Raw genomic sequence first — 25,224 nt, forward strand, 5'->3', positions numbered from 1 at the left:
CTGCTCCAGGTGAGGGTGGGAGGTGGGAAATAGGGTGCTGCAGTGGGAACAGGGACATCCAGCTCCAGCACCACCAAGGCACGGGATGCGCTGCACAGCCGCACCCGGCTGTGGGAGGCACTGCCCTGGGCTTGCCAAGCATTACACAGTCAGATGTTTTATGACATCTAAGAAAACACGACTGGAAAAAAATGTTCTATGAGGCTCTGGCTATTTTTAATGCATTCAATTTAATGCAAGCAGGAATATGACTCCTGCTGGCTTAAAAAATAGGGTTATAAGTCCTTTGAAGCTTTTTTTCCCCCCACCACTTTTTTCAGCAGGTGGAAAGCTTTATATTCTGTGAACGTCACAGGAGCCTGCTGGACAAAATGGCAAACCCCCACATTAGGATATTTCAAAAGCAATGCTCCTGTGATCATCAATAAATGAGAGATCAGGGACAGAAGATGGGTTACAGTTCAGAAAGAAAGAATGTGAAAGGAAGGCAAATAGGAATGAAAAAGGAACCTGGACTTTCACTGGCTAAAACATACGCATAACCTATTCATATAAAAATGTGATTATACATCAGAATGGAGAACATGAGCTCTGCTGTTTATCTGGAAAGAGAACAACAGCACTAGAGCAGGTACAATGCACTCTTCAGCAGCAGCAGATGTGGTCACCATTAATCATTTGGCAGAAATAAAGAAGGAGGAAGTAACCCTTGCAGCCCACAGATGCACAGGCAAGGTTTCCTGCCTTGAAAACAACCAGAAATCAAAATGGAAATGTTCAGAAATACAAAATCAGTGGTCCTGTGAAAAAGACAAAAATCACAGACATATTTCACTTTATTTATTTGTTCTTCATTTTGATAGCACATCTCAAATCACACTGGTAATTAGATCTTACAAATTTCTCCCCTGCTCTGGGAAAAAAAGCAAAAATCAGTCATGCGTAAGTTATTGAATGCATTCACATCAAGTATGTTGTATTTTGGGGTTTTGAACATTGTAAATATGAGAACATTAAACCAGCTGGTTTTTTTTAACTTCATTGTTACAGATCATAGCAGCTTAAAAGGTTTAACTCAAGTTTATCTAGTTCTAATGTTTTTATTTTATTTTAAAAAGTTTCTAATAAAGTTTGGTAAGAGATTAAAAAAATACAGAGGCCCAAATGCTACAAAACAACATTTTAAAGAAATAGCATTTCTTTTTATCTATACGGCTTAAAACCCACAATGGCCTTTCTGCTTTGGCTGGGGATGCAATTTTAGAATTATTTAAATTAAGGTTAGGAAATTCAACTTATTTGTGATTTTTATGCATTATGAAACATCTTTAAATAGGTCAGAGCTTCCAGAAATGCTGAACACCCATACTTTAAGAGGTCCTAAATTAGGGAGACAAAACCTCAATTTATGTCTCAAATATTGGCCAAAATACCGGGAACCTCCTAATATAGTGCTCAGGTCCATGAAAGCAGGATATGAATCATTACAGGTTGTTATGCAAGTTGTCTTTGCTTTTTTTATTATTCTTTTTTAAAGCTTTCTTGCAGTAGAGAGATAAAGTCTAATTGTAGGATGGGAAGAAAAGCTATCTTAAAATGGTAGCTAGCTATACTCATTGATTTAAGGAAAGGATAAGCAGACAAACTTACAGAGTATCTCCTTTTACAAGACTGACTCTACCATGCACAGGTGAAATATTGTTACAAACACCTGGTCTGATCCTACAACCTGCAAAGTGCCCTAAACCGCTTTGTGAAAGAACCCAGGGATGAAGGTGCTAGTTACGCCCGAGGAAACACTTGGAGAAGGAGGAAAACACATGAACAAATCGAGATGTTGCAACATGGATTAACCTTAATCCCTTGCTTTCGGGCATCAGCTTTCCCTAATCCTGAGTTAGTGCTGTTTCTAGGAGCTTGCAGCAGCACGGCTGGAAACAACCCTAAACTTTCAGTTTCGGGCACGGGGACTGCATGCAAAGGAGAACAAAGCAAAGGAGGAGGAAAGCTGAGTTTGGACTAACATTTCAAGGTTTACACTGAATGTGATCAAGTGTCTTGTGCAGCTGTTGACTAAAGGTCTTTTCAGAGCTGGAACTCAGACCTCTTTTTCTATGTTGTAGGATCCATCACTTATCTTCGCAGCTGTCATGTATTGAACCACATGGCTGCAAGATAAAAGTAGTCAAGATACTTTGACAGAAGTAGTTAATACTGTAACATCCACGCTGTGCTGCGATCTCCGGTGTCGCACCAGGCTGGTGATGACTCAGTAAACACGTTCACTCCAGTTATAAACTTACTACAATTTCTTGTGCCAGGACTTAATTGTGCTTCAGTGCATGAAAGAAATTTACAACCGCTCCATGAACATATATATTCCAGCTCTCCCTTTCATTTCAGTTTAAAAAACCAGCAGCAATTATATTATAACTTCATAGCAGATATTCATAACTTAGCTATAAACAAATGCTGAGCTAAAGCTTTGCAGACAGCTCTCGGGAAAACTTAATTATTATAGGATTTATAAGAATATCAACCACTTTTTTTTCCAGTACTACAGTTATACTATCTTTTAATGACAGCAAGTAGATATAAATTACATCTTTTCTGACTTGGTCTACTCTTCAAGTGGGAAATTTAGGAAGAAGCCTGTTGTCAGTATTTTTTTTACTATTTTAGTGATAGTTTAAAGTCAGGCAAATGTAGCTGTCTCCATATAATGGAAAAGGACTCCGGGGCAGACTAGTAATTTGTCTTTTGAATAGACGTGACTTTGGTTGCTGTCTGTTTTAAGCATAAATTCTATCTACTTTATTGGGTTTATGGGGAAAAGGAGGAAAGAGAGTTTGAATCTAGATAAAAAGCTTGAATTCTTCTGCAGTGTTAATTGGATATCTTGATCAAAATTTATGCTGATTCAGATTGTCACTTGGCTGCTCTAATTCCACCGAGTCTTTGTAACGAGCTAAATGGAAGAAGAATCTGGGCCACTGTTGAAAAAGCTTTGCCTTGTGATCTCCGTGTGAACCTATGCTGGGAATGAGTTTTGGCCTGCATGACTGAGCTGACATCCAGGCCTTGCCTCCTTAATAGCCTTTCTTAACACATACAACCACTTAATAACCTGATGTTTCTAGGAAGCAGTGATTCAGCAAAGCCATTTTCTTAAATCCCAGCGAAAATAGTCTGTTCTATATATTTTAAATGTCAGAAGGCAGTTCGATCTACCAGTACCTGGTCTGAATTTTTTAAAAAGAACTTTTCAGAATCCTGCCATAAGAAATGCTCTGATGAAATCTGTTATGATCTCCAAGGGCCAAGAAGCCTCACCTTGGGGTACTCTGAGAGGAGCCAAGACAGCGATGAGCCAACTGCCCAGGAGGACACACAGCCCAGCAGCACTCCAGCTGTGGGACAGGCTGCTCCAAGCCTGATCTTGGAGAAGAATGGAAAGTCAAAAGCTATGGGAGTTGTTGCCTGCCAGTTACATTCACATCCCTGTGCTTCCCACACACCTGTGAATTCAGCTTCACAGCTCCTTTGTGAGGTAGGAAATTACTACTCCCTCCCTGGCAGAAGTGGAGCATAAAGAGATTGCTTTTGTTCTCCTAGGGCCCCACAGGGAGTCTGTGATAAAGCTGAGGATGAATTTAATCTACCCTTCTCTCTTCTTTGCCCAGGAACACTGGGCTTTTGACACAACTATCATTGCTGCTGAAAGCTGGACAATATATACTGACACGAATGGGTTCTCTCCCCTGTCCTGCCTGTCTGAACTTTATAGATTGGCTCAAACTGTAGAGATTTGCTGCTCAATAGCAAGATCAGCTTACCCAGTGTTTTGGGTCAGTCTACAAGACAGACAAAGCTCAGCTGCAAAGCTCAGGTTTAAATCTTCCCTATATATTGGAGCCCACTTCTATTTGCTTGCTTCCCTCCTTCCAGGAAGCAGGAAATACAATTAAGACTACAAGCACAAAGGAAAAGTTAATGAACAAAAACTTCTACTAATAATTACAAACATTAGTGCAAACCACACAGCAGATTATTTGTAGTAAGCTCAGTATTTTCTGTAAGGAGTCGTACAACTGAGGCTTTAAACACAGATGAAGTCACATTCTTTAGCCAAATAAGTAGCAGCTTTGAAGGTCACTCACCTAAGAAATCTGGATTGTGCTGCTACACATATTATTTTACCCTACATATTTGTGTGTATTCTATCATACTTTTTATTGAAAATATATTTAGTCCTTTTTTAAAATATAAATAACTAAAAGGTAGTAAAGACCAAATTCCAAAGCTGAATTACCTGTTTGGCTAAGGGACTTACCGAGCATCATCTCATCTGCCCAGAAGAGCTTTTTTTTTTTTTTTTAATTTAAATGAGCCATTTGTCTATGTGCCTAAAAGCCAACACCTAAATCCATGCTTGTCATTCAAATGCATGGCTCTGCTCTCAAAGTTGAGTGCTCACACTGTAACATCAGATGCTCAGCACTGCTGCAAACTAGCTCCCATTTTTACATATTGAGATGTAGATGAAGGTGTTTGGCTTTATCTCACATCATGTGAAAACCCCAACCTTTGTGCCTAATTAAGAATCAAAGCTTGAATTTTGCAGCCAGTTAAGAATCCTACAGGAATGCTGATCTCCCTGCTCAAAATTTGTTTATGTTTGGCAATAGTCATCTGAAATAAGGTGGAAAAAAAATTGAAGTTTGAAAAAATATTTCTCAAAACACTTTTCTGGTCAAGGCCAACGGAGCTAGTAAACGCTGCACTTAGTGGTCTGCACCCCCAGCAGCTGCAGCTGAACGATGAAGTCAGAATTTGGAAAAGTGCACTTTTTCACTGTTTGCTCTCCCGCAGGATCAGACACCAGAGCCTCACGCCCCCTTGTGCCTTCCAGAGGGACCCTCTCTCTTCAAAGGTTTTCATCCAGCCATTTGATGTAGCTGCTCCTGGTCTGGAAGGCCGCAGAGAAGTCAGTGGGCCAGAGGGTGAATATCATGCAGCCGTGGAAGCAGTTGTGGAAGTGGTCGAGCGTGACGTCCACGCCCGCGTTCTCCAGGCGCTTGGCGTACATGGCCCCGTCGTCCCGCAGCACGTCGTTCTCGCACGTCAGCACGTACGTCTTGGGCTGCAGCTGCAGCGTCTCGTTGTCTGCCAGCAGCGGCACTGCCCGCACGTCCAGCAGCGCTGGCATCTTCTGGATGATCTCGGCCGTGCCCGTGGTTTGCACCACGGGCTTGTAGTCCTTTTTGAATGACGGCGGCAGCAGAGACGTCCAGTTCAGGCGTCCCCTGAAGGAGAGAGCTTGGCCGACGTCCAGAGCGGTGTGGTTGTTGATCAGCAGTGCGTGAGCCAGGTCGTGGTTACCATTGAAATAATACAGCCAGTAGTTGATCATGACATGGCGAGGAAGAACGGGCATATTCCTGTTCTGCTGGTAAGAGGGTGTATTGAAGTCAAATGCCTGAAGGACTGGATAAATTAAGGCCTGCAGTTTCGGTCTGATGGTCAAATCCTCCTCTTTGCTAAGCTGTGGGGGAAAACACAACACAGAATTGCGATTATAAATAAACACATATCAATGTAGAATTTCATACAAGCGAACGTTTATTTGACAATTTTCAGGCCAAATTCTGCCCTTATACACGTAATGTGGCTCTTTGGTCTGAAGTATCAGCAGCCTTAACCTCCTCTCCTCTTGTAACGTGGCCATCAGGCAGACCCAGTATCCTGTTCCCAATAGAAATCAGTGACAGAAGTTTACTGAAGGGTGTAACAAGATTAAAAAAAAAAGAGTGTAAAGTGGCATTTCTCTAACACAGTGCCCAGTTTAACAAGTGGCAGCTGAAGGATTTCCTGAATTAAAGGAGCTGCTCATGCTCTTAACAGCTTTTCATGGATTTTTCTTCCATGAATTGATCTAACTGTTTTTTTTTTCAGCAAAGGCAGATTGTTGGCATCCATGGTTTACTCTAGCAAAGGCTCACCAAGCGCAGAAGTACCTCTTTGTGTCTGAATTGACCCTGCCACCTGCATTTGATTTGAGTCTACCAATTATTCATTTGGTGCCTCCAGTCGTCTTTCTGGAAGAGTCAGCAAACTCTTTGTTTCATCTTCTACACAAGATACTCAATTCTCTATTGTATCTTATCTTGTTTAAAAAGAAGTATGCATCAGAAAATTGAATTAGGAATGCTTTTTCCAAAACATGGTATTATCACGTTTATCAGTCCTCAACAATGAAACTTTTATTGTAATTGCCTCTTATTAATTTTTTCACCCTAATTCAATATTGCAAGGTTGTCATGATAATTAATTGTCTGGACGTGGTATCTGGTTTCTTATCACTAAGGGTTATGGCAATAGGAAAGTTAGTAATAATAATATTTCACTCAACCATGAAAAATATTATTACTTGCCCCAGGCTGCCTTTAAACTCTTTACTAGATCAAATTCAGATTTAATTTACATTTAAACTGCAGGTATACAAAAAAAATTTCCTTAAAATTGCAAAATGCTACAGGAAGAAAATTTAGCAGAAGAATTAAGCATCATTTATTGTACTTTTTTGTCCTTCATTTGTATCTGAAAGAAATAAAAACACATTTTCAGAGACAATTATCTAAAAAACAGGAAGCTATATCGATAAACTATGCCTACTTAGAAAAATAAAGAGTTAACCAGCAAAATGGGTAAAAAAAAAATTGTTTAGCTACTTGCTCTTAAAATCTGGTCCATAACAACTCGTAACTGCATTAAGTCAGAAATTTCTCAGAATACTCTGAGGTGGAAGGGACCCTAAGTGATTCATATTGTGAGCTGCTGGCCTTGTACCATCCTGCTTTTAGGGCTGGCACATCACCTTGTGTTGATGGAGCACAAAGAATCCATCAGTCTCCCTGCATGGCTGACCTGGGCTGTTGTACTGTAACACAGAACAGACACTGGATGTTACCTCCTGACACACAGCAGCTGCCAAATTTCCTCCTGCACTGTCACCAGAGATTGCAATTCGACTTGGGTCAACTGAATACTCAGCTAAGACATCAGGCTGCAAGAAATGCTTTGTAGCACGAAGAGCATCGTGGTATTGCTCAGGGAAGCACGCCTTTGGAATCAGTCTGTATCTACAAAATAAAGGGATGAGAGACAATTATTACCATCACTGTACCTCTCCTTCAGGATTAACAGGTGATAGCAGGTAATCCTTATTGGAAATGACTATTTCATTAGGATAAATACTACGGGGAAAGTAGGAGGTGTGTAATACTTACGTAAAACCTATTCTTATAATTAATGTTAGATTAATTATAACTATTCAGAAAGATTAAAATGAACCTACTAGATATAAATAACACCAAGATAGTATAAAACTGTGCAGCACTTACCTAGGATTTCCCAATAGAGGATTTCCTCATGCATTATAAAAATTAATACTTAAGACACCCTTGGCACGGGAGTCATTACACTCAGTATGGTTTTGATCCAAATTCCCACCTTAATGAGTATGAAGGAGAGTAAATCATATTCACCCAACAGACTCTGCTGAGTCAAACACCTAAGCAGTTCTGTTCCCCAAATTTTTACTCATGCTCAGGAGAAAACAAACCTTGTATGCACCTCTGTGCCATGAAATGAACAAGAGCCAAAAAATTGAGTAATACCAATTTGCTCCAATGCAACAGATCTGATAATTCCTTTCCTTTGTCAAGGAGAGGAGCAGAAATATACCCACTGGGCAGGTGGGTAGACTGAGGCGCAGAGAGAGCAAACAGTCTGCCAGGAGCAGCCAGCAGCTGAATCCCAGACATGAGGTTTTCTCAGCTTCTAAACAACAGTGCAGAAGAAGTCTCTTTGTATTTACTGGATAACTTGAAATCTCAGAGTTGTAACCAGGCCTTAACCAGGCATAAACAAGTCTTCTGTTTATAGCTTTTCAAACAATACCTTTTACACATTCTCAGTAGAGCCGAGCAAACCAAAATTCAGTTTTCTGATTTTAAGCTAATTTTAGACTGTAAGCTAAAAGAAGTTTTATACACAGAATAAATTTTAAACTTAGATTACGAGTTTCACACTCCAATTGTGATTTGCCTTCAGAAAGCAATCTATATCTTGCATATGTAGGAATGTGAGTGTCCTTTGGGAACTCCTTGCAAAGCTGGTAACAGACTGTGCTTAGATTGTGAAAGTGAGATGAGCAATTAAACCAAAGAGAAATCTAATTAGACTTGACTAATTGAGAATAAACACCTTGACTGAAGGATATAATGGTTAAGGAGAAGAGGTAAATAGTAACTCAGAGCAATAAGCAGAATTATACCAGCACAAATCAGAAAAGGAACAATAAGGAACTTTTCAATACTGTGATCGCCGCTCATCTGGAATAACCAACAACTGATTTTTTTAGTTTTCATTATCTTTACTAATAAAAAACAAAGCAGGAAAAAAAAAAAAGAAAAGAAAAGGCAACCCTTTAAAGTACACTATAATGAGTATCAAATGGGTAACATCAACTCCATATAATTAAGTCGCAATTAGATCACAAAGCTTGGTATGTAACAAATTGCAGGTGGAAAACTTGAGTAATTACATTAAGTGATTGGGTTTGCAAAAGAAAATATTGAAGGTGACAATAAAGATGGGAACAGTACCAATCAAGCTGGAGCCATCAAGGTAATGCAGTTAGCTAGTGAGAGATTTGTTTACCTTGTAATTGTTCAAGGTGTTAAAAAAGCAGCCCTGCTTCTCTGTTGTCTGGCAGTTTTCTGATCTTGAGGGAAGCACAAGGCTTAAAAGAGGTGACTGGAACAGTGGGAGATTGAGAAAGCAACAGAAACTGCCAGACCCCGGAGTGTATTCTGGTTAATGAGCAGGGGTAAAATGGTTTGCTAATTTTTATGTGGCAGACCCTTCCTCAATACGGCTTAGAAACTGTGGGTTATAGACAGACTTGTGGGGGATTTAATATGGATATATTTAGTGTGATACATATATAAACATTAAATATAATATTAGTAATATACTTTGCAGCAGTGGGAGTGGCCATTGAGGATGGGAAAAGTCCCTCTTTCTACATGAGGAGGCACAGAGATGTGGTTCAGCCCTCTTTCAGGTACACATCACGTCCAAACGAGTTTGATTTTATTTGTTTGATTGTTTTTAAAGTTCACAAGTATTTACAGAATCATAACTTGGTACTTGAGTGATCTCAGGTTTTAGCTACACTCTTTACACGCAGGTAAAACTGCGAGATGCACTAACATTGCGTTTTACTATTTGTCCAACTGAATTCACTGCTACCTTCTTTTCCCACACTTCTGCCTTCTAAAATGACCTCTAAAATAATTAGGAACCCAAATGATTTTTTTATACCATGCCATTTTGTTGCAATTTTAAAAGGATAAGAATATCGGACTGGTACAGAGAATTATTGTCCAAGTTAAAGCCTTATACACAAGCCAGTGACAAGGCAAAAGCTAAAAGAGCTATGTTACATATTTCTAATATCTTAAAATTAATTGATTAGCTTTAGATTACTCACTCAATAGAGACAACAACAGCGTTCAGAGAGTCAGCCATGATTCTGCAGAGGTTGATGTAAAGGCTTGTTCCTGGCATAAAAGGACATGGTGTTAGGGACATAAGAGTCAATAGTCACAAAGCTGCACCTGAGCCTTCCCAGAAAATATACAAACTTCATAAGCAAAGTAAATGAGATCAGCTTGCAAATGATCAAGTGCCAAATGCACACTGTAGCAGAGGGAACATAATTCATGTCTTCAGAAGCCCTGCAGCCTAATGTTTCCTTCTTCATCTGTTTCTTGGTGACTTGAGGCACGTCATTTCACCCACCTATCACAATTCTCTCACTTGGCCAAAATTTAAGGTACCCAGTGCTTTCGGGGCTTTAGCATCCAGAGACAGTCATCACTGTATGAGTCACTGCTTGTGGTTCATTTTATTATAGCATGCATTGCTTTGATTCAAATGAGTCTCCCCATTAATGTCAACTGAGCTACTCATTTAAGGGAGGATTAATCACAGCTATCCTATTTATCAGAGGATTGATTATCTTTAATTTTGTTCCTTTCCAGTTACTTAATCGTTGGTTCCTGGTACTATAAAATATACTGAGACACTAAATGTTTCCTGAAGTATCTAGACTGAGAATTTAATATTTAGGTGTAGCAATTGTGTCATTAACTTCTGTGCCTTGGACTCAGGATACATCTGACATAGCCAAGTTATAATCACCCAGACAAAGCATTGCAATTTAATATGAACTTTTTGCACAACAAGAGTCATATGCAAACTGTTAAAGAACAAATGAGGCAGGCAGGAGGTTAACAAACATTGCTTAGGTAGGGCTAAGAAAATCCATCTCAAAGCACAATTCCTCTGTAGGAAGAGGAGTAAAATGTTTAACTGCTACAGGACTACAGGACAAAGAGACTGGGATTTCCAAAAGCAGGTAAAGGCCAGATTTTAAAGTTATTCAGGAATCTAAATTTCACTTAAATCATGCTCTAAACGACTTGTACATGCATAGTTCAAATGCAGTCAATGTAGTCTGCATTTTGGATCATTTCGGAAAACCCCTAAAATATTCTTTTCCTATAGAGGAAGCCACAGAAGGCATCAGGGCTGTAAGGAATTCAGGATGTGACAGGAGCAATGGGGAAGGAAAAGGGAGAAGAATCCTATCAGATCTGGATCTCAGAGCAGCCACAGGAACCACATTACCCGTTCTCCTCCCAAGGCTGTTTTCCTCCAGTAGGATGTGGAAGGGATCAGTGATTACCTTATCCTTGCCTATAGCTGTACCTTACTTTCTCAGATCATATTTGTGGTTACCAAGTTAATTGCAGTAAACAGCATTAATTTTCAAGGTAATTATGTTGTGGTGGCTGTGGTTCCCTAAGGCAGGAGGCCAGACTACGGGACAGGAACCAACCTCTACGTGTTTCCCTTGTGCTGCCCATTGTCTGTGCTCAGCAGTGTATTCCCACATATGTGTTATTGAAGAACCAAACATTAGCAAGGCTGTTACATGCAGTGTTGATCAGCTCACTCTTCTGTTAATTATTCTGTGAAAATGGGACAAACCCCTTACACTGGATAGTCACTGGATCCTGATCACCAAGGATTGACTTGTGCACATGACTACAGAAAGTGGGGGACTGGCCCAAGAAGCCCATTCAGGCATCCCAGGAATTTAAGCTATTTTGTCCTCTCAGGATGTAACAAAATTAACATTTTCATCCTTTTACAGCTCATGTGCAGATAAGATATTTTACTGTGTGTTCATGATGTTTTTCTCCTTCTCTCCTTAGAACTGATCTACCAGAGTGGAGACAGTTACTACTGAATTCAGGTATTCAGCATACTTGTCATTCCTGGCAGGAAAAAGAGCTTTTGGCTTTTTCTGCTAGGAGAAAAGCAGACCAGAACCCTATTTAATTACTGGCAGACACCTACTTGCACTTGCCAAAGCCCAGCCCCCTCCATGGATGTAAATAACGCCGCGCTTGAGGCTTTCATCTCCCCTGGCAGGAGGTTCAAACACTCTGACTTCCACACCGTCAAAAACAGCATCTGTGACTTTAATGTCTTCAGAGGAGACAGACTCCAGCTGGTACAAATCAAAGGTGGAAATCAAATAATTCAGAACTATCAAGTGATGGCTGAATCTCAGATAGTGAATCAGGTGGCCCTAGGGGGGAAAAAGAAGAAGAAAAATTTCTGTTACTTCAGAGCATATCATATGATACCACACCGAGGTTTAACGTAGCTGTCTTCAAAGGGCAGGTCCTACATGAAACTGAATATGGATTCTTAGAATATTCACTGGAAAATGAATTATTATCAAGGACCTTTAGTGCTTCTAAAGCTTTATGAAAACAAAAAGCTGTCTATACAAGATTTTCTGTTGTCAGAAAAATCAAGCCATGAGCACTTCGTGGACCACAACTGTGAAGGAGCGCTCAGGCCCTCTGAAAGACACCTTGGAAAGGGACAAACCTCACCACCATGTTCCACTGTGGAACCTGTGAAGCTCCACAGACTGGTGCCAGCAGAGGGCAATACCACACAGGCAATGTTTTTTGGTGGAAAGGTATCCCCAAAGCATAAGTCTTTCTACTTCCAAATTAAGAAAGTTCCCAAAGACTGCAAAGAAATTTGAAAACAGGAATGGTCTTAAAGGAATATAAGGGTGTTTATTGTCTTGTCCTGTGTTTTCCTGCTGAATTGGGAAGGATCTGAAACACTATCCAAGAACAACAGTAGGTTAATGATACTTTTTCCCAAACCCAGAGACTCAAGTGTGTTACTTTTTTGTGGGGGTAAAACACCACGAAAATGAAGAATGATCTGATCTTTCTTTCCCCTTACAGTAGGAGGAGACAGATTTTATCCCCTTTGGCTACTCAGTACTTTTATTTTCATGTTTATTTTTAAAATCTTGCCCTGAACAGATTAGAAAGCTGTTTCTCTCAGTGAACCATTCAAGGCACTCCTCCAGCTGAAATGGTCACGACCTGCTCCCCACATATGACCTGCACAGTATTTGTGGTGCACACTTGTTCCCATTCCCTGGATGGTGCAGAAGGGGTGGCAAAAGGTGAGCCAAAGGACTGCAGGGAGTATGATGTCCAGGCAGGCCATTAAAAAGAAAAAGTAGTGGGGGGGTTTTCCCCTTTTGAAGTTTCCTAGTGATGAAGCTCAGAAACTGTATAATCAGCTAAGCCTTTTCTGCAACTTTCTCAGTCAAGGCAATGGAGCTGGGAGTTAAAAGTAATATATATACCTAATGTACACCTGTAGGAACACTACCATGAGGAAAACTGCCAGCTGGGACCTTTTATTTTATGAACAGATGCCAAATACTTGGAACAAGAGGTGTACTGTTATATAGAGCCTTCCTACACACAACCACTCTGCTGTTTTCATTCTGCCAGTCCCACTACTGCAGTGCAACTGCTCCAATGAATTAAAGATGCTGACACCTGAACGATGGGGTCACCCAGGTACCGGTCTAACCACATTCACAAGGTGAAGAACAGATAGTTGCCATAGTTTAACATGCACAAAAACTGCGCACACACCCCCACCTCCAGAGGAAAAGCAAGTTTTGAAGCACTCATCAGCATCCCCGCCAAAGCAGATCTGTCTCCTACAGCCACAACCTCTGACATGTAATTTTTTTCTCTGTCCTAATTAGTTTGGGTGTAAAAAATTTGAAATATTTGCTTTCAGAAAAGGCCCTGCACAGCCTCATTTCCACTTTCTACATTGCTGTAGGAAAAAGACAAGCTTTGATATTTTTTTTTTTTTTTTAAACTATGTCGAATACAATGGGCTGTTATGTGAGCTGGGAAAGGAATCCACTCCCAAAATTTGCAAAAACTACTTTATTTTCTTGCTTTGACTTGTGGTAATGTCACCCTGCTGAGATGGTTTGGTGGGAATCCAAATTTTAAAATGTTTGCTGCTTTTTAGATGGAATATAATTTCTTCATACTGTCAGGCTTTTCTCTGGGAGAAGAAACACAAAGTATCCACCTGGCAGGAAGAAATCCTGAATTCACAAGGCTGTTTGTATCTCATGAGTTTCAGCCCGTGCTTTTCTCCCACCATTACTTAAAATTCCCACAGGAAAACCCAGCTCTAGTTTGAAATCTGAAGAGCAATACATCTATTAATAATTTGGCACACCATTTGTTGGGCTGCCACCGATGTAACCAGATAAAGGTCTGATCCTCCGTGTGCCCTATGGAGGTTCTCAGAGAAGGTAAACACTGGGAAGTAGTTTTAGAAATACTGCCAGGGAAAACAATGTTTTAGTAGATTTTTTTTTAGGCTGACTGTGCTGCAGTAGATGTCTCATTTTTGCTTTCTCCCACTTTAGTTCACACTCTTTGTAGACAAGATTACCACATGTTCCCTGGAACCAGGAATGTTTTGTTTTCAAGGCTATTTAGTGGTGTTTACCGGGAAGTGTTTTGCCCTGCTCTTCAAACCTCAGAGCACCCTGGCCCTCTGCAGGTTACCACACTCTTTCATGTCTATTTTTCCTGAAATAGACCACTCTTTCCAAGAATCCATAAACCTGGAAGAGATGCTTTCTACATCAGGGCAACAGTCCTAATTATTTGTCAGGCATAGGCAGTTTTTTTGCCAAGCACTTATTACACAGATTATTTGTAAGTAGATCCATCTAATCAGCCTACTGGCTTGTTATTTATAAAGGCACCAGGATTGCACTTTTTGCTGGCAAACAGCTAGTCTTGCCCAAAGCTCTTAAAAGTAAAATTCTTTTTTTTCTCTATAAATATTTTAAAAATATATAAAATATCTTAGCACTCTGTAATATAAATATACCCCTGGCAGAAGATGCACCCATCCCAATGGCTGTGCTTCCCTGGCACCTTTCTTGTGGTGGCACTAATAAACAGAAGCCTCAGAGCATGACCTTGCTGCACCAGCTCAATCTGAACCCAGCAAAACCAGAGGAAAAACTAAACTTCAACCATGTCACCATCTTACTGATACCCCAAGGCAGGGAAGAGGGAGCAGGGCAAAGGATGGGACCAGCCCTTTTGGCAGCAGTCCACAGCTGGATTGCCTTAAATCCAGTATAAAACTGGAATCTTCATCTCATGTGAACAATTACAGGTTTGATCTTTGCTGGTATTTGTGATTTTTACCACCTTTCCTGTTACAACCTGCAGGGCTGTTGCAGGCTATCAAATATAGCACTTAAATATATGTGGAAATTATGTGTGAGGGAAGGGAAGGGAAGGGAAGGGAAGGGAAGGGAAGGGAAGGGAAGGGAAGGGAAGGGAAGGGAAGGGAAGGGAAGGGAAGGGAAGGGAAGGGAAGGGAAGGGAAGGGAAGGGAAGGGAAGGGAAGGGAAGGGAAGGGAAGGGAAGGGAAGGGAAGGGAAGGGAAGGGAAGGGAAGGGAAGGGAAGGGAAGGGAAGGGAAGGGAAGGGAAGGGAAGGGAAGGGAAGGGAAGGGAAGGGAAGGGAAGGGAAGGGAAAAATGGTGATGTTCTCTGGTGAAAAGGGAGAGAAAATGCTGTCGAACCAAAAGCTAAAGAAAAGGAAGAGAAATCAAAAGGACAAGGAGGAAATTAAGAAACTATAGAAAAAAGAGGAGATAGTATAAAGATGAAAGGCCTGTGGGCAACTAGCCCAGAACTGCTCTGCCAGCTACAGGCACAGCACATTGCTCTCTCTGGGTCACAGCTGCAAGTTTTCCCATGTAATGATTGATTTTATGCATTTGTCTGAAAAAAATACTTTTGTTTTCTGAACAGGTAGTTCTGAGGAAACTTAGCTGGTGAACTTCACATTATGGGCTGGACTGAGCAATGGGGTGACACACACCAAGAGAGCTCAGCTGCTGGGAAGCGAGGCAGAGCTGGATGAGCTGCAGGACCCTGGGAGACAGGGCTGGGCAGGTAGCAGGGCAAACATGAGTATTTTGCAGGCATTTGAGCCAGTTTGGCAAAAAACCTCAATCAACATATTACAGTAGCCCTAGTGACTGACTATTGCTCATTTCTAATTGCAGGTTTTCATTTTGTGCTGTTGGCTCCCTGTGACCCATGTCTGCCTTGACAGCTCTGTGATTTACACTCATACTGTAAAGCTCCCCATCACTCCACCAAGTCAGGCAAAGCAAACTCCTCTTTCACCAGGACACTCCCATAACTGGGGTTTTAAGGTAAGGACAGCCCAGAGACTCACTAGAGATCAAACTGTTCAAGACTGCCACATTCCTTCTGGTAAATTCTTTGATGAGGGGTACCAGATACTGAAAGATTTAGTTGGTGTAGGAGAATTTTTTCAAAAATGAAGAAAGAAGTCAGGGCTGTGATGAAAAGCAGGCAGAATGAACAAAGTACTGCTCTAGAGAGGCACCATTACTTCACCTTTAACCACCAATATCTGTCTCTGAACTGGATTTTTCTATTGGTTCATCAGCTGGTAATTTCATGAAGAATTCCAAATGCTCCCTCCCCGCTATTACATTTATGTCCCTCAAGGACTAGTACTCTATTTCCATCATTTGCAAAAAAGTAAACCAAAAGTTTTTGTTGCTAATGTCTAGCAACTTCTAACACTACTCAGCACATTGGGATTCTCTCTGTCCTCATGTGACTTCCATATGTAACACTGCCTCTGACCTTTACCCATGGAATTATTGCGACATGTCGTGTTCAGAATGCACAAAAGCCTCTAAAACTGAGCCCAACACATCAGCTGTTTCCTCCACTGCCCTTGCAGCTGGTCAGGCCCAAGGTCCTGCACTGACCTCAGGAGGATCAGGAATTAGGCAAACAGCTAAGGCTCTTTTACATATAGCACTACTCGTGACTGAGCCAAATCTCCCTCATGACTCAACTGAGTAATGATGCTGGAACTGGGAGGTTGAACTATGTAAGTCTAAACTTCCTACCTTAAAAGATGCAGACACTTGTCAGTTCTGGCATCGCTTTGCAAAACATATTTCTATCAACATTAGAGGCCAAAATGCCAACTACAGTATCTGTAATCAATAACAGAGGTTAGTGAAAAACAAACAGGATCATTTCCCCATTTAGCAATGTGCAGAACATATTGTTTTATGTGCATCTCAGGCAGTTCACCCTGTTTAAGGGTGATTTTACAAAATGATTTCTCAATTCAAGCACATTGTTGCCCAGTATATAACATGTATTTTTAATACCGTTAGATAAAGACAGTCCTCAAAGAGAAGCGCTCTTAGCTGTATAAATTTCCTTTAGAACTGAAAAAAACCCAGCAAGACTGTTTTTCAGTTAATTAATTAGAAGTAAAATCTAGATTACCTTTTAATGTGAGGTTTTGTGCATATCCTTATTCACCTACAAGGATCTGCTCTTACACCAGATAGCAAAAATAGTTATCTGTTACTGCATACAAGACTTTCAGTGTGGTTCAGTTTCTGCTCAGGTGCCAGTGTTGTGAGATACAGTTGCTTGTCACAACTAACAACCTGGTTTCCAGTAAACCAATTGCAAAACTGTTCTTGCATCCAGAAACATCAGCAACTTTCTTGGCTGTCTATAGCTATTATTTACATCTGTCCAGAAGTCACACATGCTGAAATATATGGGCAGAAAAATATTAAAATGTTAGAAAGAACTGTTTTCTTTACTCCTGAATGTTGATGTCCCATGATTGATTTTATTCCAAGAATGAGTGAGTGGCAGAGGAGCTTGAAGGAAACACTTGGCTGATGAGGAGTTTTTTGCCCTGCACAGCTGCCTACCTTCTTCCATATACGTCTACCTATGGCCTCTATGCCAATCCATTTATCCTTCTGAACCTTTGCAAACAGCTGTCCCAATTCCAAAAAAAACCCCAACAACTTTCTTCCTTGCCATGCACCAGAATAGCAAGTATCTTGACAGTGGTATTCAGAAATAACTTACTTCAAAGGGCTAATAACATATGCTGCTCTCTTTACTCCTATAAGGGAGAGTAATTAGGGGAAGAAGTGAAAAATGCCTGTATCAATACTGCTGTTACAGCAGAATTATGAGACGTTGCTTTAGACACTTCTTAACCATAGCTAAATCTATGACTCAATGCCGCAATTAATTTTATGTGGGTTTCCAAATTTCAGTGAAGCCAAGTTCTGATGTATCTGTATGCCTATGTATGTACATATTTTTTAATTTCTGATGTCAAACTGTGTTATACTACAGGTTTCTGTAAAAATGTTACCATGTCCTATTTTGAGACAGGTGAGGGGCAAATTATTCTCATTCTTTGTTTAGCACTTTCACATCAATTCATTAATATTATTAAAGCTTCAATTCCTCTGTTTTTATTCTGAGACAGCACAGGGCATTAAAGAGGGCAAAGGAGCAAGGCTCTGAAAACCCAGATCAGTATCCTTCACTGGAACTTTTGTGACCTCAGATAAGGCTCTCTTCCTATCTCTGCTCCCCCCAGTTTAAGACTAGTATCAGTTCCCTTCTGTAGTACGTTTTGAAACCTATTTAGAGAAACTGCCCTATAAGCATTATGCACTCTTTCAACCATGTGATTATACTTGAACGTTTGTTGAAGTTTCACGCTGAGCCAGGACACTGACTCAGTCCCAAGCTTGTAAAAAAATTTGTAGCTGACTGGGACAAAACTCTACATGCACAAGTGAAAACCTTACCATTAATATGCTGAAAGCCAGGGACAGCCCTATTGTCTTTTATTCACAGTGATTAATAATGCACCGAGCAAACACATTATCCCTAACAAGAAACGATCACACTTAATCATCAGAGTCTTCACGAATCTATTTCAAAATAAGCAAATGACAATTAACTGTATTTGAACCAAGTGGAAGTTTGTGGGGAAAAAAAAGGACAACACTACATTTTGGAGATTTTACAGTTAGAAAGGTATTTCTGTCTGCTATCAAACCTACAAAGCAAAGTAATAAACAGCATGCTGGAAATACATTCAGAAGTGGGTGAAAGTTCAAGTCACATCGAGAGAAATGTTAAACCATTTGACCTTGCAATAGCTGTTAGAGAAAGAGGAAGCTGAGCTCTGTGAAAGGACATACACTTTATTTTATAGACACACACACACAAAAGCTGTTTAAGTAAACACCCAAGCTTAACTTTTATAATCCTACCTCCGGTTCACGCAGTTCCTTCTTAATGACAGCCACTTATTCCCAACTGTGCTATCTCAGTGTTAGAAAGACTTCTGAACACTTGGAAGCACCTTCTTTCTCTTCAGAAACGAATGCCCCAAAATGCTCACCTGATATGTGATCCGGGCACCTCTAACAACTCACTTCCTTTATGCTTCTGTGTAAAACTCACTTGTCCCTTTGATATGTAAGCAATGTTACAGGAACTGTTACTTGTTTAGTAATTTTTCTCACTACAGAAGTTTTTATTTCTAAGAATAGAGACTTAAACAAATAAGAAATTACCACTTTCCCCTAACAAAGACTTCCTCACCCCAGAGAGTGGGACAAATGTGGGCACCCAGCCCTGCCTGCCATCTTGCTCCACCTGCCACCCACCAGGCTTTGTCCTGCCAGCTCCTCTTGCAATTATGACCTCTACAATACCCCAAAAGAGATACCCTTCAGCTCCCAAGCTAGAGGCACCAGAATGCATCTATGCCCAACATTCCACTTAAACAAACTGAATGTGTACCTGAGGCAGCAGCAATATACATACATATAGTCACAGTCATATGATTTTCTAAAGATAGGTCTCCTTCAGTCAGAGGTTCTGGCCTTGATTCAGGTGTTACTGAACAAACTGTGACACTGTGTTTTGCAGGCAGAATGCTGGGCAGGCACCATGGCCCCTCTGTCTGTACTTATCAATGAACTGGGCAAGCTGAGTGCTTGCAATTCAGCCACTTGACTTAAAAACATGGAGCAGGTGAATGTCAAGCCATAGATTTTACTGAAGAATTAAGCTACTGTAGGCCATGTCTGCATAATTTTCCTATCAGACATAGGTGAGGGTATACAAGTGCACAGGTTTTATCCTGTACAGCAAATAGGTTTTATCCTTTCATCCTAGAGATAAACTTTGATTCAGAAATACAACTGGACCAGGAGAAGATGTCCCAATGGAGCAGATGAGAGTTCTATTTAGTCCCAGACCGTCTCCAACAGTGGCACCCAGAGAAGCTGTTCAGGCAGAATATACAAGTTTGGACACTGCATAGTCCACTCTCCCCGTGCTTCCTACCATCCACAGTTATTGTATTAAGAACATAGCACATACATTCTCACCTAGTCCATTTATGAGTCCTCTGTCCATTAACTCATTTAATCCCTTTTTGAAGGGGATCATCATCTGCTTGAAATACAAGCTTTTGCACATTTCAGAACCAATTTAGTAAACTGAGATACTGCTAGGGAATTAAAAACAAAACAACTTTCAGCTTTCACATACGTAATGCCCTACATCAGTCCTGACCATGACTGATGAGTCCCTGTAAAAGATCAGATCACGCTAGAAAAAAGCAAAGTTCACAGCTAAAGCCATTATCAGAAATTTTGTCATCTCTGAGATATTTCATGTCAGCATAAAAACACTGGCAGAAAATAAGGAAGAAATCGTGAAGTGACAACTGCCTTGTGACAAAAAAAAATAAATAATCAAGCATTCAGAGAGTTTTGTTTAGTAACAAAACACCAAATCAAGGCAGATTAATATTTGAAAGAGCTTTATGTGTGATCTTTCCCTAAGGCACGCGTAATGCATCAGATTAAACCCCACGAATTCTTTTTTTTTCTGACCAAGAGCCGGTAAGTTGGTCACCAGACCGAGCCCTGGTGAGCCCTGGGGCAGCGATGGCACCGCCAGTGCTCGGACCGACCGGGACGACACCCGCGGCTGATCAGCCCGGTCTCGCCGCGGCAGCCAGGGCGGCACAGCGGGACCCGACCCCGCTTCTCCTCCTGGATGCGGCACCGCCCGGTGCAGCGGGACCGGCCCCAGCGATGTCAGCGATGCCGGGGACCCGGCTCCAGCCACACAGGGCACGGCCGGGAGGGCTGTGCGGGTGCGGGGCCGCTCCCGCTGCGCGGATGCCCAGGGCGGGCACCGCCACCGCGGCCGCGCTTCCCCCCGTGGTGGGGGTGTCCGCCCGCCCCTCCAGAGCCGCGGGTGCCGGGGCCGCCTTACCATCTGCTGCGCCGCCCGGAAGGTGGCATCCAGCAGCATCAGCTTCCAGGGGTCGGACACGGCGCTGGGCAGCGGCAGGTACACGTAGTAGGCGGAGAGCGCGGCCAGCGCCGGCAGCAGCACCCAGGCGGCCCGCATCGCCCCCGCCGCGCCGTGTGCGGCCGCCTCGCCGCGGCTCCCGCGGGGCGCGCACCGCCCCCGGCCCGGCCTCCCCCGGTCCGGCCTCCCCCGGAGGAAGTGCTGGCGCTTCCTCCCGGCCCGCGGGCCGAGTGCCCGGCCCGGGCCGAGCCCCGCCGCCCGCCCAGCGCCGCCCCGCCCGGGCCCGCCCGCGCCTCCGAGCCGCCGCCCTGCAGGGTCCTCTGCGCTGCCCGGGGCGGCCCCGCTGCGGGTGGGGATCCCCCGCGGGAAGGGGATGTGCAGATAGATACACGAGGCGTGGGCTCCTGGAGCTACTCCATCGCACGCACGGACAGCAAAGGCATCCGCATCTGCAGTGCTGCCTCCTGATACCACGCACCCGCTCCTGACACCTCGTACACGCCTCCAGCGCCTCGATATCCTTCCTGAATTGAGCAGCCCTGAACTGGACACAGCGCCTCGAGTACTGTGTCCAGTTCTGGGCCCCTCATTTCAGGAAGGATATTGAGGTGCTGGAGCATCTCCAAAGAAGGGCAACGAGGCTGGTGAAGGGACTAGAGCACAAGTTCTATGAGGAGAGGCTGAGAGAGCTGGGGTTGTTCAGCCTGGAGAAGAGGAGGCTCAGGGAAGACCTTATTGCTCTCTACAACTCCCTGAAAGGAGGTTGAAGCCAGGTAGGAGTTGGTCTCTTCTCCCAGGCAACGAGGGCACAGTCTTAAGCTGTGCCAGGGGAGGTTTAGGTTAGACATTAGGACGAAGTTCTTTACATTGGAATGGGCTGCTCAGGAGGTGGTGGATTCACATCTCCCTGGAGGTATTTAAGAGGAGACTGGATGTGGCACTTAGTGCCATGGTCTAGAAGACAAGGTCATGTTAGGTCAAAAGTTGGACTTGATGATCTTACAGGTCTTTTCCAACCTAGCTGATTCTGTGATTCTGTACCCACACCCAAACCCACAGCCCATCGCCCACCTTGGGCTGGCAAAAGCACCCAAGTGGCTTTGAGAAGACTGACCTGGCAGCAGCCAAACCCACAAGCAAACCCCACCACTTTCATGGAATCACAGAATGTTTTGGGTTGGAAGGGACCTTAAAGGTCTTCTAGTTCCAACCTCCCTGCCATGGGCAGGGACTCCTTCCACTAGACCAGTTTGATCAGATCCTTGTCCAAGCTGGCCTTGATTTTCCACTTTTAGGGGTTGTAGCACCAGAAGACGAGCATGGTGGCAGCTCTTTGCCAGCTGAGAGCGGGAGCATCAGTGTTCAGGCAGGGCTGGCCCTAGTCCACTGAGCCCAGAGGCTGGGAAGGTGAGAGGAAGGCAATGAGAATCAATTCAAGTCAATCCGTGAGGATCCCAGATCTAGCATGTTTCCAGGAGGAACTCAGGGACACCCTTATTTTAGCTGAAGAAACCATACTGTTTCTCATCTGACACATCACAAAACAATTCCAGAAAGATTATATTTTTTAAGGTATATTTATTTCATAATTTTGTTTTAGGACTGGGAATTTGTTGGGCTTTTTATTTTTATTTTTATTTTTTTTAATCCTGGGTCAGTAACAAATTTGGGTTTAATGCAGGAACATTTCTTGTACCTAAAATAAGAAAAAATTTTGAAACAAGTCTTTCTCATCCCAAACACTATAGAGTTCAGCCTTCACACAGATCTCTACTTAGTCACAGTTCTACCTTCAGCAAATTAAAATATTTATTTAAATAGCCAGATTCATGTGCATTATGAATGTAATGCAGAAAAAGGAATGAGCACTAATTTTAACAACGACATTGCTTTAAAAAAATGAATTCATAATACTAAAAAGTCACATAGAAATTATTTAGAGTCCTGGAAAGCACAGTTTCCTTTAAAAATTGACATGAAAAGGTAATAAAAGAAAAATATGTTTCTAAGAAGTAAAAGGTCAGCTTTTTGTCTAGCTTTCCTGGAATTGAAGTACCACCTCGCTGATTCTAAAGGTTGCAGAAGAAAGTTTCTGGAATTTGGGAGGAAATCAGACACTCAAGCATCTTTAACCTTTTTTCATAACAACAGCAGATGGAGTTTCTGTGATTTTCATGGTCTGTTTGAGTAGACTACAGGTGTGAAGAAACAAACTTTGCCAAGAAAGCAGCACAAGATGAGATTCCTGAGATCTCCAGTTTTTTATACCAAGTTGTCCCTTTCTGTATTATTTTGTGCCCATACCTTCTCTTTTACCTTGTGCCCTGCTCCCCTGCCTCCCTTGCTTTGCATGCTCCCATTCCCTTGCTTTCCCAAGCTCCTGCCCCTAAAGCCCACACCCAGCATCCCAGAGTGTAATAACTGATGCCTGTCTCATTGTTCCCAAACCTTTGGCAAAACTAGGTCTAGTCCCAATCCTCTCTCATCTATTTATCTCCTCAAAAGAGAAAGAAGGCTGGATGGGATTTTTCTGAGGTTTCTCATGCTCCCACTGACCCCCCACATGCATCTCGTGCTTGATCTCTCCCCTTCCTCACATTTTGAAAGCTGCTGCTCTGGCTGAACTGAGTCGATAGCTCTTTGTTTTCCAGGTGCTTATAAAGAAGTCACTTGGTAAAAAACCAACCAACCAACCAAACCACTGTGGTTTAGGAAAGGTTACTTTTTTAAAAAATATATAAAATACATAAATTAAACATGAGAGTGCTTGCGAGATATCTAGGAACCATCAGGTGTTCCATCAGCTCTTCTGATGTGGCCTCCTTGACTTTTTCCGCAAGTATGAGATCCCTGCTGCGAGGTAGCTGTTGTGACAGGAGTCATTTATTGACTTAATCTCCTGAAACTTTCTCCCTGTGGGTGTCACTGCAAGGGGAAACTATTTAACTACTAAATAAAAGTTATACTCGTAGGTTACTGAAGCCTACCTAACTGGAAGGTAGAGCAAGTTTCAGATGCATGTTAGTGTTTACAAAACACAAAATAATGGGTATTTCCATTTCAGAGCCTTTTATAAGAAAAGCACTTAGATTTTCAGATGTCAGACATATAAAGAATAGTAATTATTTTTGTCATCAGTCCTGATCTGACCTTTTGGGAGAATAAATGCACTAGATTAAAAAAAAAAAAAACCAAAACCGAAAAACCAAACCATAAACAGTCACTTTTCTTAAGTGATTAATTCCTAAAAGTTCTGTCAGTCCCAGGAAGGACAGCTTAAGGTAGTTCACCAGAATATCCCAGTTGGTTTTTGAGATAATTCTGGATTTTCAAGAGTATTCAAAAAACGGCTAATGCAAGTCCCTCCCTGTATGCACAGTGAGCCCCTGTATTCACAGTGAGCCTCTAGTTATGTACTGAATGTTTGGATATCACTTAAATTCTTCTGTAAACCTTTAACTGAGAAGTGATACACATGTCATCTGACAATCTCCAGCCCTGATAAATATGCTTCTCCTGCCTTTGTACATGCAAAACTTTATATAGATTTTTTTTGAAGATCTAGAGGTAAAGTGGAAATCAATGTGCAATCACCAGTATCTTTTCCCAGAAACCATATTGCAAAAGTGACATTGACTCCTGTACTGCAGAACTTTTTCCAAACCTAGGAGAAACATGGTTTCTGGTTTCAGGGGTGGGAAAAACTGAACACCTGGCTGAAAAGGACTTTGGAAGAGTGCAGAGAAAGAAGAGAACAGGAAAAGCCAGTGAAGGCTGGCCTGGCTTGGAACTGCAAAACGATGGCCCAAATGAGAGCTTAAAGGTGACAAAGGGACGTCAGGCTGTATTTTGACTGTAAATCATTGTTGTAATTACTCAGTATGAAATAAAGCAAGTGTAGGATTGTGTAATAATTTGACTTGTGTCAGCATTGGAATGACCTCCTCAGTTTCCAGGCTGTTATTCTGAAATCTTTTCCTCAGGAAAGTAGTCCTAATTTACATGTACATCACCAGCAAATCTTTATTCACACAAACAACACCTTTTATCATCTCCTTCTGCTTTTTCCTATTCCATTCTTCTTCCAAATAGTAAAAAGTCAGTGGAGTTTTACAGCTGCTGAATCAGTCATGGAAACGCCTGAATTGATAAGAATCTGTAGTATAGACTAATAATAATAATAAAAAAAGAAGCATAGGATCTAAGAACTCAATTTGACATATAATTGAAAATTCTAGAAATAGAAAATATATCTCTCATTGTTTTTACATCGAGACAGTGACATGCTATGCTAAACCTGAGCCCCATGACAAAATTCCCTTCTGGACCAGTAAGCTTTAGCATCAGGAACAACTGACAATAAAAGGGCAGTTAAAGCATTTGGTACATTTAATTTATTTGTGGTTGGTGCCATGGAGACAGTGGGTTGATTTTCACCTTGACCACTCTTATTTCCTCCGCCCGCAG

At 41.9% G+C, this 25,224-nt stretch overlaps 1 protein-coding gene across 1 annotated transcript; it reads right to left on the bottom strand.

The window, feature by feature from the left end:
* Positions 1-815: 815 nt before the first annotated feature.
* On the bottom strand, positions 816-20,889 carry NCEH1 (neutral cholesterol ester hydrolase 1). The gene is made up of 5 exons (XM_032697700.1): positions 20,719-20,889; positions 11,497-11,731; positions 9,560-9,629; positions 6,971-7,142; positions 816-5,545 (listed from the first exon to the last, which is right to left on the bottom strand). The coding sequence occupies exons 1-5, from the start codon at positions 20,854-20,856 to the stop codon at positions 4,928-4,930; spliced, it is 1,233 nt and encodes a 410-aa protein (XP_032553591.1). The 5' UTR covers positions 20,857-20,889; the 3' UTR covers positions 816-4,927.
* Between the last annotated feature and the right edge of the window lie 4,335 nt (positions 20,890-25,224).

Source organism: Chiroxiphia lanceolata, chromosome 10, assembly GCF_009829145.1.
Source record: "Chiroxiphia lanceolata isolate bChiLan1 chromosome 10, bChiLan1.pri, whole genome shotgun sequence".
In the NCBI taxonomy this organism is placed as follows: Eukaryota; Metazoa; Chordata; class Aves; order Passeriformes; family Pipridae; genus Chiroxiphia; species Chiroxiphia lanceolata.